We start from the raw sequence: 17,331 nt of genomic DNA on the forward strand, positions 1-17,331 counted from the left end.
AGACACACACACACACACACACATACTGAACCTAGAAACACATAAAAATGCTATATACTACACACACACCTACTAAACCTACACACACACAGACTACATACCCACAATACAGACTGCATCCCTAGACACACATACACTGTATGTATACTGTGTGTATACACATAGACACACAAAAATATACTGAACCTAAACAAACATAGAGACACAGACACACATGCATTTACTGACTAGATATATACTAACTAGATATAAACGCACTGCATACTGTATACCCCGTGTATATTTTCCTGTTTTTATGTATGTTTTGTGTGCTTTTTTTGCGGGTCTGTTTTTGTATGCATTTGTGGGAGGTGTCTGGGTGTATGTGTACGTGCATGCGTGCTTGCATATGTGTCCGTGCAGTTTGTATGCGTTTGTGGGAGATGTGTGTGTGTGCACGTGCATGAATATGTGTGTGTGTGTGTGTGTGTGTGTGTGTGTGTGTGTGTGTGTGTGTGTGTGTGTGTGTGTGTGTGTGTGTGTGTGTGTGTGTGTGTGTGTGTGTGTGTGCGCGCCCAGTAATGTCGTGAAGGGGGCCCGGTTAAGCATAGTAAATGAAAAAGGGCCAGATAAAGATCAGTGAGACTAGGCCAGAGTGTGAGTTGGTTTTATATGAGGGAGCGAGGGAGAGGGGTGGGGGTAGAGAGGACGCAGGGACCTGGGTGCAGGCAGCCAGATGGAGGTACACAGCGCCGTCTCGGTCAGCTCAGTTTAGACGTGTAATGAAACACGTGACTAGGAAAGGTAGCCTAACAATAGACAAGCCCAGATATTCAGCTACACCAAACCCTCACCAAAACCCTTCCCATGCAATAGCGATATTTCTGAATACACAAAAACATTTGGCTGCGGTGTATGTGTGCGTGCGTTTATGTGTGTGTATGCTTGTTTGTGGTGTGTGTCTGTCTGTGCGTGATTGGATGTGTGGGTGTGTGTATAAATGTGTGTATGTGTGTATGTGTGTGTGTGTGTGTGGCTGCATGTATGCGTGTCTGCCGGTGTGTGTGTGTGTGTGTGTGTGTGTGTGTGTGTGTGTGTGTGTGTGTGTGTGTGTGTGTGTGTGTGTGTGTGTGTGTGTGTGTGTGTGTGTGTGTGTGCCTGTATGTTTGTGTGTGTGTTATCAGTGCATTCATCTGGGCCATGTTTCCCAACTGATGGTTTTGCCAGAGGCTCCAGGAGCAGGATCAGAGCCCAGACCCACGACCCAGACTCTACCAGCAGCCACCCAACACTGTCTGCCTCCCTTCCTCCCTCTCTCTCTCTCTCTCTCTTGCTCTCCCTCTCTTTGTCTCTCTCTCTTTCCCTTGTATTTCCTAGACGACCCATACATTAAAATCACAAAGTCACAAGAACCACACTAATAAACGTAAAACCAAATACATAAACGTGATAGACGTGCTATTGTAAATGATTGGTACCCGAATTGAAATACATTGAGATAGGAGAAGCATCGTTTTGTATGCGCATTGAGATCGATACAAATCAAAATGTTGAATAAGATATTCAGAATTTGTAGGAGGAATGATGGATGGACAGATTCATGGATTGATTTTGGGATTTGTGGTTAAGTTCTTCTTTTTCTCCTGAATATGGTTCAAAGACTTTTAATACATCTCAATGTATTCATTTTAAATCAAGAGTTAGGTGGGTGGGACTGGTCTGATGGGTTAACACACAATAATGTACGGCTGAATGAATACGCGCTGGTATACAACACATCTGCACATTAACATAGGCAAACAGACAACCACATAGACACATGCACACACACGCGCAAACATGCGCATGCACACACACACACACACACACGTGCAGCCCATCCCCCGTCTCAGACCATCAGACTGATAACAGGAAGAGAGACATGAAGTTCAGGAAATGATAGCTGGTTTTGCTTCTCCTATTTTTCTGGATGGACGACCATGGTTTTGTATTTGGCCTCGCTTTACTCCTTCGGGGGACATCTTGGTGGCACAAAGAAACTCTCTCTCTCTCTCTCTCTCTCTCTCTCTCTCTCTCTCTCTCTCTCTCTCTCTCTCTCTCTCTCTCTCTCTCTCTCTCTCTCTCTCTCTCTCTCTCTCTCTCTCTCTCTCTCTCTCTCTCTCTCTCTCTCTCACCTACCACTCTCACCCACGGAGACAGATTATTCACATCACCTAGTTGGGGCCTCGCGAGGCAATTACACGTCTTCACACTCTGTCGGCTTCGGGAAGAGGCGGGCGCCCATATAGCCGCCACCGCGCTCGCCATCATATACTGATCTCCCATCCGCCGTCAAACCAAATTAGAAGGGGAACGAATTGAATCAAGGTGTGTGTGTGTGTGTGTGTGTGTGTGTGTGTGTGTGTGTGTGTGTGTGTGTGTGTGTGTGTGTGTGTGTATGAGTCTGTGTGTGTCGTGTGTGTGCATGTGCGTCAGGTGTGGGTCTTTTGTGCAGGTGTGTGTGTGTGTGTGTGTGTTTGGGGGGGGGAGTAAGTTAGTTAGCTAATTATTTAATCAGTTAAATTGTTAGCTAGTTGGTAGTGAGCTTGTTAGTTTGTTTGCTAGTTAGGTGGTTAGTGAATAAGTTAGCTAATTAGTTGTTTGTAGGTTTGTCAGATGGCCTAGTTATTAATCTGGTCAGGTAGTTTGTTTGTTTGTTAGATAGATAGTATGGTTTATTTGGAATAGAAATGAATCCATATACAGACACATGATTCATATTGCAACTTTTTTTAGATGACACTATTTTACCGCATCTTTCCATTGATGAATAAATGTGCTTCCTAACGTGACCTCTCCACAACCCGTTACACCCTCATAAGAGCTGGAGCTCCAGCAGTGTCAACAATACATTTTGACCCTGTGTGTCATAATTCCTGTTAAGCACCAGGGCTAATTCACGGGAATCAGCAGCTGATTTCTCAACCGCTATGAGGTAGAAAACAACAATGAAAGCCTGAACGTTTCTGGTGTACCCACAAAAATGCATGCATGCACGCACATGCAACAAGCCACACACACACAGACACCTTCAGACACACACTCACACATATTGACACTGTCACAAGCTAACAAAATAGTAACAAACACGTCGGTGAAAGACATGTCTCTCTATTGAGAGAGTGCGCACGTAGACACAACGCCCGAGGCAGAAAACAGAACTGGTGTAAAAATAAGAAAAAGTAATTTGAAAGGAAACGTAAGCATGTCTATGTGTACAAATACACTCAAAGCCTCCACATTTTAACAAAGTCTTGGTCACACACACAAACACATACAGAAACGCACACACACACACACAAACAGACACACACAGGGAAACACATTGAGTGTTAAAAAACTCCCTTTACCAAACAGATATAGCAAGGTGTCACTAGCATCTTGGCTAAAGTGTAGCATATTTTTTCTGGAGCGAAAAGGCCTAATTCCATACCTATTACATTGGTTAAGGTAGTTGAACTGCATAGACTTGAATGGACACACAAACACACACATAGACACTCTCTCTCTCTCTCTCTCTCTCTCTCTCTCTCTCTCTCTCTCTCTCTCTCTCTCTCTCTCTCTCTCTCTCTCTCTCTCTCTCTCTCTCTCTCTCTCTCTCTCTCTCTCTCTCTCTCTCTCTCTCTCTCTCTCTCTCTCTCTCTCTCTCTCTCTCTCTCTCTCTCTCCGAGTCTCACCCACAAACACACAAGTGTGTGTGCCGTGACCGTGAGTCGGTTCTCATACCCCCAGCTGTGACCTGGTTAGCATTTAGCCGGCTGTTTAAAACCTCGGTCGCTCAGACAGGACATCACACACACACACACACACACACACACACACACACACACACACACACACACACACACACACACACACACACACACACACACACACACACACACACACACACACACACACACACACACACACACACCAGTGGCCACGACAGAGGCTAATTGAATGGGCCGCGGTGGGGTCTTTATTCCGTCGACGGAGCGCTATGAATATCTGTGTTTCATTTAGCGAGCCACGGCGGTTATACCGTGTGAATGGCGTGCGCAGCACGAGCGTGGGAAAGAGCCGCGGACGGCGTCGGAATATTTACCTGCACAAGCTTTTTATGGAGCGCAGCGCGAGGGAGGGAATGGGTTTGTAAGCGAGCGTTGGAAATGGGATGTATTCAAAAACATGAGCCTGCTGCTACGTGTGTGTGGGTAGCAGGTAGCACACACTGGCGTATACCTGTATAGACTTTATCCAAGGGTGTGTGTGTGTGTGTGTGTGTGTGTGTGTGTGTGTGTGTGTGTGTGTGTGTGTGTGTGTGTGTGTGTGTGTGTGTGTGTGTGTGTGTGTGAGAGAGAGGGAAACAGTGTGTGTGCACGTGCACGTGGTTTCGAATGGGGTTGTGTTCTCATTGCCAAGGAAAGGGTTAATGTGGCTAGTTTGGCCCCTAAGATTGTCCCCTGGGTGTAGAGTATGTGTATTGTGCTTATAATTATATTGCTTTGCATTCACAGACAATGTGTGTACACATTAAGTGTGTGTGTACGTGTGTGTGCATGTGTGTGTGCGTGTGTCAGTGTGAACGTGTGTGCGCACATGCCCACAATCATTTATATGCGTTTCGCAACACCGCCATTTAGTGTGGACAGACATGTGTGGTGAAATACACAAACACACAAAACAGCCAGGCTAAACATAATTTTTCCTAACATTTCTAATATGGCTCATTTTCGGCTATCAAAACACACATGAAAAGAGAGTCAACGCTGTCAACAAGCGAGCATGGGATGTGGAACCATCGTTTTCATTCTCAATATGTCAAGGTTGGGGTGTGTTCCAACAGAGAGGAGGGAGAGAGCGAGTGAGAGGGGGGAGTAAGGGAGGGATAGAGAGAGAGAGAGAGAGAGAGAGAGAGAGAGAGAGAGAGAGAGAGAGAGAGAGAGAGAGAGAGAGAGAGAGAGAGAGAGAGAGAGAGAGAGAGAGAGAGAGAGAGAGAGAGAGAGAGAGAGAGAGAGAGAGAGAGAGGGGGGTAAGGAGTGTCATTCTCCATCCGCGGCTCTCCAGAGAATCCCATCATAAAACGCCAGAGCACAAAGAGCTCAGCCAACGATTGGAACAGAGGGACCTTTGATCTGAACCTGGATACCGACGAGGCAACAGCACCATCTAGCAGGCCAGTGTTGGAACTGCATCCTCCCATCGACCAAGTCAAAACCCGTCTGTAGCATGAAATATGGAGATTGTAATTCCTCCATATGTTATTGATAAATGGAAACGTTGGATAGTCCACAGTACTGTTCTTATTCCTGTGTGTAATGTAAATACAATCCCCTGCTTAAAAGAGGGATAATCGATGGCTCTGTTCAACAAACATACATGAGTGTGTCACAAATCCAGGATACTCTGCAGTGGCAACATTAATAACACACACGCACACACACACACACGCACACACGCACAAACACAAGAGCGCACCACAAACACACACATCTTCCCGTGCATACACACCCACACTCACTCACACACAATCAGGCTAATTAGAATTGGTCCTTTCTCTTCTTTCCTTTTTATGCTGCATTTCATCTTAATTCCCGCCAAGTAGCCATGTGTAAGATGGAGGAAGGGACGGGGGGAGGAGAGGGAAAGGAATTTTTTCAAAGTGACAGAGTAAAATAACACTCATTTAAATAATAAGCACCAAACCACTGTGTATTTGTGTGTGTGTGTGTGTGTGTGTGTGTGTGTGTGTGTGTGTGTGTGTGTGTGTGTGTGTGTGTGTGTGTGTGTGTGTGTGTGTGTGTGTGTGTGTGTGTGTGTGTGTGTGTGTGTGTGTGTGTGTGTGCGTGCGCCTGTCTGTCTGTGTGTTTCTGTGTGTGTTAGTGTTAACAAAAGCACAGTATACTAGTATAACAACAATAAAAATAGGCCTCGCGGCAAGTATTTAAAATATCATTTAAAAACCGAGGGGCTGATCTGTAATTTCAGAGCGGATACCGTATCAGACACGCGGCTTGTCACTAGGGTTTATAATCTCTGCTATACGCGCGGAAAACACACCAACGTCTGCACTCACACATAGTCTGCTGCTGGCGGTGGTGGAGAGACAGAGACATGGAGAGAGGGAGAGAGAGAGAGAGAGAGAGAGAGAGAGAGAGAGAGAGAGAGAGGTGGGGATGGGGGGGAGAGAGGGAGAACAGAGAGGACTTGACTGTTTACTATTTAGTCATATATCAGGCCCTTCTATCCAAAGGGACATACAGCGTGTTCAGATACAGGCTGTTGTGGAGCAGCTATTGGGGTTAAGGGTGTCAGACTCAAGGATACCTACAGGTTGGTCTGCGATAGCATCTTTGTGGACTGTTTATTTGTCTCCCTGTTTGAATACGGATAGTTCAGGGAAGTGAGGGAGTTGCAGTTTGGATGCTGTAAATATGTAAATAACAAAATATACATTTTAGATTTCACACATACTGTATACATATTGCTTGATACACTACTACAAAGTCTGCCCTGACCAGAACATTTACAAAACGCTGTATTCTGAAAATAACTTAAACACATGAGAGACATTCCTTACAATAAGAATGCTAGAGTTAGCACTAGTTGGAAGGACAAAAAGTTAGGTGATTCTGAATCTGAATATATTTGTATATATACATATATATATATATGCTTGTCACACATATATATATATATGCTTGTCACACACACACACACACATATACATATATATATGCGTGTGAACAGTATATACATGAAAGGACAGCTTTGACAGACAGACTGACTGACACAGAGGAAGACGGCAGCCCTGCAACATGAAAGAGAGAGGGAATTGGGGAAATTATGAGTGAGTGAGAGTCTTCCGGACACACACACGGGCAGACACACACACACACACACACACACACATTGGGTTTTGGTTAGTGGTGTGGTCTAGGCAGGAAAGGGCTGGGGCCAACACACACAGCAGGACACAGACCCAGGTCAGCTCAGTGAGCGCTAACACACACACACACACACACACATGTGGCATCCTTACCCACCTATCCTGTTGCAGCAGGGGGTCAGGCCCAACCTGAAACCAACCAGCCTCAAACATACACACACACACACACACACACACACACACACAGAAAAACACACACATGCTCTTACACCACAAACGGAGGTAGGGAGTGAGCTGAGCGACAGTGAGAGAGGAGTGTGTGTGTGTGTGTGTGTGTGTGTGTGTGTGTGTGTGTGTGTGTGTGTGTGTGTGTGTGTGTGTGTGTGTGTGTGTGTGTGTGTGTGTGTGTGTGTGTGTGTGTGTGTGTGTGTGTGAGATGAAACTTAGGTTGACGCGCCGTCCCGGGACACTGGCAGGGTCCTCTGAGGTGGGGCCAAGCCATCTATCATGCAGCCGCCCTACCGAAACCCAAGACCACAGGAGTCAGGGATCACACCTGCACGCGCAGCACACACACACATGCACGCAAGCTCGCCTGCAGCCATGCACGTTTCAACGCGAGACCACAAATCCAGTGTTTCAACAGATTTTTCAAAAAGCAAGACGCATGTATTGATATGGTATAGACACACTCTCTCACACACACACACACACACACACACACACACGAGAGTATACGTAAAGCGAGTTGCTTCTATTGATGGACCTCCATTTCTAGGTTACTAACTATACCAAAACGTTGCGTCCCCTCCTTCACTACTAGGAATGATGCTCTCATACTCCCCGTCTCTCTGTCATGCTGTCACTCTCTCATTCCCCGTCTCTGTCTCTCTCCCCATCTCTCTTTCATATTCAAATTCAAAGAGCTTCATCGGAACATGAAACGCAAACATTTACATTGCCGAACCATTCCAAAATGATGTGAGTGACGTATAACTGTATCGTACCGGTGATGCATGAACAATAAAGCATATCCAGAGGAGAAGGTAAATGTGCCATAAAAAGGTATTCACATACAAAGGTATCTCTCTTCCCCATCCCTCTCTCATGCTCTCTCTCTATACATATGTAAATTGCATTTCGATAGTTTAATATCCACTATGTTATGTTAATGTTTTTTGTTGTTGAATGGGCACTTATCTGGTGAAAAACGTTTCCTTCCCACGGCTATCCTTCACTTGTATCTGCTCACTCACTCAGCGGCATTCACTTTGGACATACAGTATAGATTGTGTGGATGTGGAGTGGGGGGGAGGTAGGGCGACTTGTTATCCATCCTGGACCCTACGTTACCACGGCGATTGGTTAAGGAAGAGGATGAGAGACTAAAGAGGCAGAAGGGGGGGACCAAGGGTGGAGGGGTGGGGCCCGAGTGAATCGTAACGGAGGGAATCGATCGCCAAACCCATCCTCCTCCCTCCAGACGGTACACACACACACACACACACACACACACCTCGTATCTCATCGCCAGGTGCCACAAGAGGCCAGGCCCGTCTAAACGATCGTGACCTTGTACGACATAAATAGTCGGGAAAGTCTACGGTGGAGATAGCATTGTGTTATAGCTGTGTGTATGTGTGTGTATGTGCATGTGTGTGGGTGTGAGTGTTTTGGGGGGGGCATTAAGATAAGGGGGTTGAATGAGATAATGCTCTTCCATTGATGCTTCAGAAAACGTGTTACATACACACACACACACACACACACACACACACACACACTAACACACTAACACACTCTCACACACACAGACAGACACATGGATGTATACAGATGGTCACCGTGGGAACCAGACTTGGCCCTTCCCCTCCCTTTCTCTCCTTGTCTTTCTTTTATTTCCTACTGTCCTTCCTCATCTCCCCTCTGTCAAGTAGGGAGAAAAAGGAAGAGAGAGATAGACGGAGAGAGATTGCTTTATAAGGCAAAGAGGGAGATAACTTCGAGAGACAGATAGCGAGAGGATGAGAGAGAGAGCTGTGGAGAAAGATTGCTTGAAGTTGCAGAATTAAATCTAATATATAGGATATATATATATATATATATATATATTAGACACTGGGTACATACGGACAACATGCCTTGTCTCTCGTATAGGATACGAGAGACAATGTATGTTGTCCGTATGTACCCACTGCCCAGTGCCTTTTGTTTTGGCTGAAAGTCAAACACCCTGGCGACACCTTATCCGTCCCGTGTAGTATGTTAAATGTGTGTACAACACATTCATTCCTAATCTACAGGAGATAACATAGACACAGTGTCTCTCTGTCTCCCGGACGGCCAGCTAACCCCCAGCCAAACGCTGGTCCCTACACGCACCGAGCGTAAGAAAAATAATTTCAAACTCTCCAAAGAACATTTGTTTTCCCACATAATCCAACATCCTTCCCCACCTCCATCCCGGGCGTCAGGGAAAAAATAAAAAAATGTTGGCATCGTGAAATTCATCATTCCACACAGCCCGCCCCACCCATACCGCCTCGCTCTGGCATCGTTGGGCCGCGCCTGCGAGGGGGGGATGAGAGGCTGTGCTCTGAGCTCGCTTATCAGGGGCTGGCATCGTTGTAATTTCAGTGTTCAGATGCAATCGCATTGCCTCCCTCCCGTCCCCTCCCTCCCTCCCTCCCTCCCCCCTCAGGAGTAAACAACAACAAGCGCAAATACAATAGACAAACAAGGCCTGCAGGACATGTGTGAGCACGTGCACATGGACACACACTCTCACTCACCCATGTAGGTGCACACACATATTACATGAATGAAATACAGAACATGTTATTCATGCACACATACACACGCTAACATATAAACCACAAATTATTCCGACATTCGTGTAATTATTTGTAGGTTTATATGTATAAATGAGGGGTTATGTTGAGAGTAGCAACGATAAAATATAAGCCTAGTGGACTTGCGAAACAGAGCCTTTCATCATTATAAAGTTCAGAAGATAAATGAATGAAGATATATATGGTTCAATTTTCAATATTAAACAAATGCCCTTTGGCTACAGCTATTTCTGCTGGAAACTCCGAATTCCATATCAGGCTTATTTGTTATCAGACGGCGCCCTCTGGTGGTCATACACTGCATTGTGGTGGAGCGCCACAAAAGATAGAACAAGGGGCACATCATTCTGAAGAACCCAGCTGAGCCATGTTACTCCGATTATTTTCCTGTTATCGAACCAACAGGACTACTACAACATTCCATGCTAAAACATAAGGAGGCCTAACGCTAGGTATAATTTATTTTGCACAGCCTGGCTTACGTTTTGGGAGATTTTATTCAATCAAGCAAACTAGTTGCAGGTTACATTCAACCTTCATATAAACTGCCTGCAAGGTCGGTCCACCAAAGCAATACAGTAGGAACAGTTCTGAAGAATTTATCTGAAATTCTGATCAGAAACACGTTGGTTGCCATGACCACCAGGGTCAAGCATCCGTGGGTAAACTGCGAGGAAGGACCGAAATCAAATGAGCCGTAAGCTTTAGGCCTTCTTCTGCCCAAATATATACATAGGCCTACTATACATGTATACATATATTTGATGTATTTACTGGGGATAAACTCACCAATGATGCATGAACAGATGTATCAAATGTTGTCTCAACTCTTCCAGTGAGTGACTCATCTTACTGGTACAGCTCGAGTCCGGGTCCATCGTCTAAAAATGAAACTTATTTAATATCTCTGGATAATATTGACTAGTACTATGCTCCCTTTGCTCAGTTAATGAGTTACCTAACGTAAGTGAGTGAACTAAACTGCCGCTGACTAGTAAACATGATAGGAGGAATTCTGACCATGACTTAGTTTACGTCCACTTGTGTTTAGTCGTTCGACTGTTAGTTCGGTTTGGCATTAAATAATATCACTAAAAGTTTCAAATGTAAATTAAACATTTCAGGGTATGATATGTCTTACCGCGTTCATTTGAAATGGGGACCCGAGTTTCTCCTCTTCAGCTGACCAAGAACAAGCTGCAAAACTTTGGCAGTTCAGATTATTTATCTATGTAAATATATTGGGGGCAGATGCCATCACGGTATATGTTAATCCCAAAATAAAAACGTTCACATTTTTAAATAGATCAAAAGTCCACAGGCTATAGCATTACGTTCAGAACTAAAACCAAACACAACACCCTCTCGGGCAAACTTTTATTTTTTCCCAGCTGCTAGTCATTGAAATCAATATCCCACAAATGCCAATCATCCACTAGCTCCAAACCACCAGCTTGCCAGAAATACCATCCGAAACAGTTTGGAATTCAACTGATGAAATCAGAGTTAAAATCGTTGGTCAAGCATCACTACTCGGTAGCATCTTGGTCATAGGTATATTTATTGTCAGGACGACACAGATGGGACAGGTAAAGAGACAATTGTTCTCTGTAAGAGGTTTATTATTAATTTTTTCTATATATTTTACAAATAGAAACACGAATGTTCAGATGCTTTATGACGAGAGCTTTTCCGGCAGCGCTGAACAGCACGTAAAGCAGAAGGACTAACAGCCCGAATTGGAACAACGGTCGGGCCAGTTTATCTGAAAAAAAGAAAAGAAAGAAAGCAGGATGAATGAAGGAACATAGCACAAAGCAAACCAAGACCCTAGATGCCAACAAACAACTACAAATGGACTACAACTTTGGGAGTTCCTTGTAAGCATCTAGTTTTAGCATCAACTAGAGACAGGGTCCATTCGTATCAGAGTGGGAACACTACAGGCTTCCACAGTCTCTAGAGGGTGGGATCACGTTGTTCGATCTGCGACGCTATTAGACATTGGGGGGGGGGGGCACAAGTGGACTCCCGCAGGAGGTTACCTCTGATGTGAACACACATCAGGTCCTGGGTTCAGCAGATGTTAAGGGGAGGAGCAGATTTAGTTTCAGAATCGAGGGTTAAATAGTGTAGCAAACATGCATGATGAACGAGAGATAATTTGAGACTTGTTTTTTTTTTGTGCTTACAAAGACTGCTAATGAAAATAAAATACCTTTTTAGTATTGAGGATACATTCAGAAATTGTTGCAGTAAAATCAAGTCAATGAACAATAAATTAAAGGGCCCCTATTTGATTAGCCACCTAAAGCCATTGTAAAATCTTGACAGTGACATCACAAGCAGGATCGTCCACACGTATTAATTTATAATGGATAAATAAGTCAACCAGCCCATCCAGTGGACTGTACCAACTAGTCGACTCATCCATCCATCATTCATCTAGGTGGACAATCCCACTTGTGACCATGTCACACAGCAGGGTCGATTTCTGGGAAACTAGGAGCCCTGTAAAACACTGAACAGGACGCTCACTCACAGGGCAGCCGCTCCGGAGATGATCTCAATGAGCTCCTTGGTGATGACGGCCTGTCTGGTGCGGTTGAAGGTCAGAGTCAGCTTGTCAATCATCTCGGCTAGGGGAGAAGGAGCAGAAAGACAACTTTTAACCAGACGTACACAGCAAGTCGCCCTGGGCGGGGGTTTGACCGTTCTTGGCCGATGACGCGGATTGAGATTCTCCTTGCATTCTTACTAAAACGCCATCAAATTAGAAAATAAGGAGGATGAAACCACCTAAATCTTTTGACTTGTCAAAAAGTTGAATAATAATCACCCACCAGCCAAATGTACTTCGTTGCGAAACCAAACATTCCTAGTGAGATTCCCTCCTCCTTTGACATCATACATACACACCTTTTGTTTTGGCTGAAGGTCAAAAACCCAGGCGACACTATATCCATCTAGTTTAGTATAAAGTTACCCGTTGAGGAGTCTGATTGCGAGGGACTTGATATCAACAGTTACATTATCTCCCGTCGGTAATTCGGACTAACTGCTTTCTTCATATTTTCAGCTCCATTAGAGTAGCATTATTTGGTGTTGCAGTCGAGTCGTCTAAACCTCAATATAACTAGCATTTCTACAACTCTTGGCAGTTTCGCGCGATTGCTTTTCACTCTTGTCAGAGTGGGGAAGCTGGCGCACGGGATTGTGTGACATCTTGACCGACGAAGACGCTATGCTGCCTTCTCAACCTGCGTAGTCTGAGCTACCTCCACGGGGGAACCTTTTGGAAATATTAAATTGAGACGTGACTTGCTGCCCCCGAACTCTGCGTGAATAGGCTGCATTCCATCAGTTTGGGACCGACGAGAGTGCGATCTGAGGGCGTGGGGTCAGGGGCTCGAGGGGGCCGTCTTACAGGCGTTCTTGCTGGCGCTGTCCATGGCGGTCATCCTGGCGCTCTGCTCGCTGGTGGTGGACTCCTTCATGCCGTAGTAGATGAGGTTGACCAGGGCAAACTCCTGGTAGTTCCTCAGCACATCGGCGTCGATGTCGTCGTAGACCCCCATGCTCTCTGTCGGATGGAGGGTCAAAAGGTCAAAGGTCGGCACGACGAGGGGAAATGAACCCGCTTCTTCGTAGCACACTGAAATTATTGATGGGTGCCATACCTGAATTGGCCACGGTCTCGTTGGAGAAGACAGGCCTGTTCTCGGCCTTGTAGGAGATGACAGACCTGCGTGAAGAAGCAGAGAGCGTCGATATATTGTAGCAGACAACACTAAATCAGACAAGCTCTGAGTAGGCTATGTCAGATAGAGAAACACAATTCCACCATGAGCCCCTCCTAAAAAAGGAGCATGTGATTTTCCACTACCAAAGTAGTGGAAATGCAGAATTACAAAGACCTCAGCCAGCTTGTGTATTGCATGGGGTTTGTTTATTAAGTGTGGATCATGGCTTGTTCGTCTACCACAAGAACCTCCAACACCTGAGGGAACCTCCCACCTCTAGCTAGCTAATAAGCACACACACACACACACTTGTCTGGCCTCTCCACAGAAGAGACTTTGTGACTTACAAGGAACCTATTCTGGATTAAAAGTAATGTTTTGGATTGATCAAGGTCCACATCTGGATTGAAATGCAAAGTACTAAAAAGTATGGATAAAATGTAAATATGGCCTTATAGGATTACCCGGTCTGGCAGTTTTGGGTTCCCGGATAAATTCAATCAAACAAACATTCTGGCTGGACCCCCTGAAATCTGTTTGTGACGAGTTGAGACAGCGAGGCCTGAGAGTAGGGCTGCACGATATGGGCAAAATATGATATCCCGATATTTTTTGGCTGAATAGCGATATATATATATCTCGATATTTTCTATAGAGTGGGTTAGATGGTTTTTTTCTAAGTCAAAAGCCACATGTGAGATGTTGCAAGCACTTTTATTAAAACATATGTCAGTTTGACTGCAACATATGATTTTGTATCGTTATTTTCAACAGAATTGAATGAACATATTAAAAAAAAAAGGGACTTTTTTCACCTTCTTCACAAAATAATCACCTATGCATAACAATATAAAGTTGTAGGTTACACACATTAGCTACCATTAAGAGCATTGGCTTCGTCGCATTGTCCTGCGTACTACGGTGAAGGTTTCAGTGCGCCGTAACTTTAATCCCCCGCCCCTTCCCTTCTCCGTTCCATTTGGGAGCATGTTTGGTTTCATTTTGCTTGTTTCGTATATTTTAATTAATTAAGACCGTCACCAGAGGGCGCCCCCAACACATTTGCCGAGCGCCGGCCCTGGTTTCGGGGCAGAAGAAACTGTCGCAGCCGGTGATGCAGCAGCACAGCCACGGAGTTTTACGCATTCCTCATACTGCACTTTGTGCCGCTGCTGTAAATGGTGTAACAGATTTGTCGTGCTTCCACTTTTAGTCGCAACGGTTTTGCTACACTCTCTATAGATGACCTGCAGCTGCTGCTCATCTGTTTTTTTTAAACCCGAACTATTTCCACGTTATGGAGCCGTTGTTTCTCCTCTTTGAAACAATTTCGTCTCCCGCCGCGGCCGTCTCGTTTTCTTTACGGGTATCATCCATGCTTGTTGTGTTGTGAGGGGGCGGCGGGGGCGGGAATGAGGCGTCTTTGCAGACGGCACGTTCGGAAAGACAGAGTGGGAGGGGGAGGGGTCGCGCTCACAGTCTCCAAGGCAAGCGCTGTAGACGCTTGAGGGGGAAACTGACCATTTTAACGCATATCGATATAAACGATATTGTCAAATCTTGTATCCCCTTGGAAATTATATCGATATATCGTACATAGCCGATATATCCTGCACCCCTACCTGAGAGCACTATATCCTCTAAATAACTACAAAAACTGTTCCAGACGTACGCCAGAAGGCACATTTTAAATCTTGTGGGCAGGCTGCCTACCTAAATCTGTTGAAGATGACGGAGCCCTGGTCAAACTCGTAGCCGGAGTTGAGCACCTCGCCGGCGATGATGGAGGCATCCGCGAAGGTGGGGGGCTTACGGCCCACCTCCTTGCAGGTCATCAGGATGTGCTTCCCGTGGGTCCTGGGGGAGAAAGAGCAGCCATGGGTATGAGGAATATTAACATTTACAACAATTTAGAACATTTTATCATAGGAAACAAAAATACACGTTCAACCGGTTACTCGTTAATGTAAAAAGTTTTGCATCTTTCTTCAAAGGGATTCATTGAATCTACGACAAGATCATGACGTGGAAACACAAAAATCTACAAGCTCCACTGCGCCGCACAATGTTTGTTACAAACAGGTAGAGCTAACAGCTGCATGACTCCACCAATCAAGCACTTAAAGCGGTAGTCCTCATTAAAATTGACAGCTAACCTAGCCAATAAGTGCAGCTTCTCAGAACGTTTTATACAAGTTCAAATATAAATAGGGACACCGTACCTGTGCAGAATTGCTCTCAGCTTGTCCCCAATGTTCACCACCATGACGTCCGTGCCAGTGCCGGCCATGATGCCGATCTGGGCCTTGATGGCCTTGGCCACGCCAGAGTGGATGGCTCCGCAGAGCCCACGGTCGGACGACACACCGATGATCAGGTGCTTGGCGACCTTCTCCTCGGGGGCCTTGATCTCGGCCTTCTCGTACAGGGCTGAGGGTCAGACGTAACGTTCAGACAGGTGCTACGGAATCGACATTTTCTAAATATATACAGTCTCTGCATTGTTTCTTAAGCGACTCCGCCCTTTTAATGGACATGAAAGGTCTACGACGGTGTCTTGTTTCTGTGCGGGGGGGGGGCAAGCAATATCCTACTCCCATCATCTTCCACGCACTCTCGAGTTTTCCAACATATTACCAGGAATGGAAAGAAGTAATACATAAGGATGACAGCTAGGAAAACCATACACTACACAGGTAATGCACACAAATGGTGATAGGAGGAATCCCGTGTTTAAAAATGACAAAAAAAAGGAGTGATGACCCATTCAGGAGATTATAAAGAGGTTATCCAGTGTGTATTTGTCATTACCCAGGGCGCTGGTGCCATAGACGCGAGCAGGCTTCAGCTGCCTCTCAGCACGAGCGTACTTGGCAGCAGCCACCATCTTCATGGACTTGGTGATTTTCTGGATGTTCTTGATGGACTTCAACCGAATGGTGACTAGAATAAGAGTAAGAAAATAATTGACCACACACAAACACTGTGGAGATTCTAAAATGAACGGATGCAAAGGTAGACATGCATTTACAAGTCATTATAAAGGGAATAAAGCAATGATTGTTGAACTGCATTAGAGAACTTGATTTAAAAAAATAAAAGTTGAAGCTGCACTTACTGTCCTTCAAGGTGACCATGTTCCTGACCTGCCCACTGCAAGAGCAAAACACTGCATTAGTCCTCCGTTGACCCGAGTCACAACCAGTATATTAAAACATAGTATGCATACGAGTGCATTGTTTCGAATGTCAAATATATTTCTGCTTTGTGATAATTGATTAACGTCTTGAAACCGCACCGGCTACATCGTTAGCATTTTGGTTCACAAACTAAGAATAGCGGTCGGCAAACTGTTATTTTTATTCATTTTCCATGAGGCCAAATGTAAACTCGTTCGTATAGCTATAAAATATCAACGATGTGGATGAGTGTCTTTGGAGGGGATCAAACGCGAAACACAGTATCATAACCTTAGTGGGAAGAAATGTCAACCGTGCTAGCTTAGCTTAGCTATGTAGCTGAACTTGGACCATTCAATGGGCTCTGCACTGCTGTCAGCAGCACAAGCCGCGGCCTGCGGCTTAACACGCCCTTGCAGTCAGAAAACACGGGTAATCTCGAATAAAGCAATGCTGTTTGGCATACACATGGTAGGAAAAGCTGAAGACAAATTAAACATTGAGAGCGTACTGGCTTTACGTTAAAATATAAACATTACCATTGTGGCTGGAACACCAACGCGCTGGTCCTGGCGAACATGGTTACTGCTATGAAGGTCAGACAAGCAGGACTGCGCATGCGCATGTGAGTAGCGAAATGGAAGGGGGTCTCGCGTGGTTTTGAACGA

At 45.2% G+C, this 17,331-nt stretch overlaps 1 protein-coding gene across 3 annotated transcripts; it reads right to left on the reverse strand.

Moving 5' to 3' along the window:
- Positions 1–11,281: 11,281 nt before the first annotated feature.
- On the reverse strand, positions 11,282–17,324 carry atp5f1c (ATP synthase F1 subunit gamma). Of its 3 annotated transcripts, XM_030341488.1 has the most exons (10): positions 17,203–17,324; positions 16,603–16,637; positions 16,296–16,427; positions 15,707–15,914; positions 15,198–15,341; positions 13,422–13,486; positions 13,169–13,324; positions 12,284–12,380; positions 11,787–11,811; positions 11,282–11,506 (listed from the first exon to the last, which is right to left on the reverse strand). In XM_030341488.1, exons 1-9 carry the CDS (start codon positions 17,286–17,288, stop codon positions 11,805–11,807), a joined length of 930 nt encoding a protein of 309 aa, XP_030197348.1. In that variant the 5' UTR covers positions 17,289–17,324; the 3' UTR covers positions 11,282–11,506; positions 11,787–11,804. The 3 variants fall into 3 exon arrangements, with proteins under 3 accessions (XP_030197348.1, XP_030197349.1, XP_030197350.1); XM_030341489.1 differs by lacking the exon at positions 11,787–11,811 and having other exon boundaries at positions 17,203–17,291; XM_030341490.1 differs by lacking the exons at positions 11,282–11,506; positions 11,787–11,811 and having other exon boundaries at positions 12,280–12,380; positions 17,203–17,291.
- Positions 17,325–17,331: the final 7 nt, after the last annotated feature.

This window comes from Gadus morhua, chromosome 19, assembly GCF_902167405.1.
Source record: "Gadus morhua chromosome 19, gadMor3.0, whole genome shotgun sequence".
NCBI classification, from domain to species: Eukaryota; Metazoa; Chordata; class Actinopteri; order Gadiformes; family Gadidae; genus Gadus; species Gadus morhua.

Bases quoted from the DNA above. Each gene is read 5' to 3' on its own strand.
- atp5f1c (XM_030341488.1), bottom strand. From the start codon at position 17,288: ATGCGCATGCGCAGTCCTGCTTGTCTGACCTTCATAGCAGTAACCATG. The intron at 16,428-16,602 runs GTAAGTGCAGCT...CTCTTATTCTAG, and splicing joins CATGGTCACCTTGAAGGACA to TCACCATTCGGTTGAAGTCC. The intron at 13,487-15,197 runs GTAGGCAGCCTG...TTCTTCACGCAG, and splicing joins GTCATCTTCAACAGATTTAG to GTCTGTCATCTCCTACAAGG.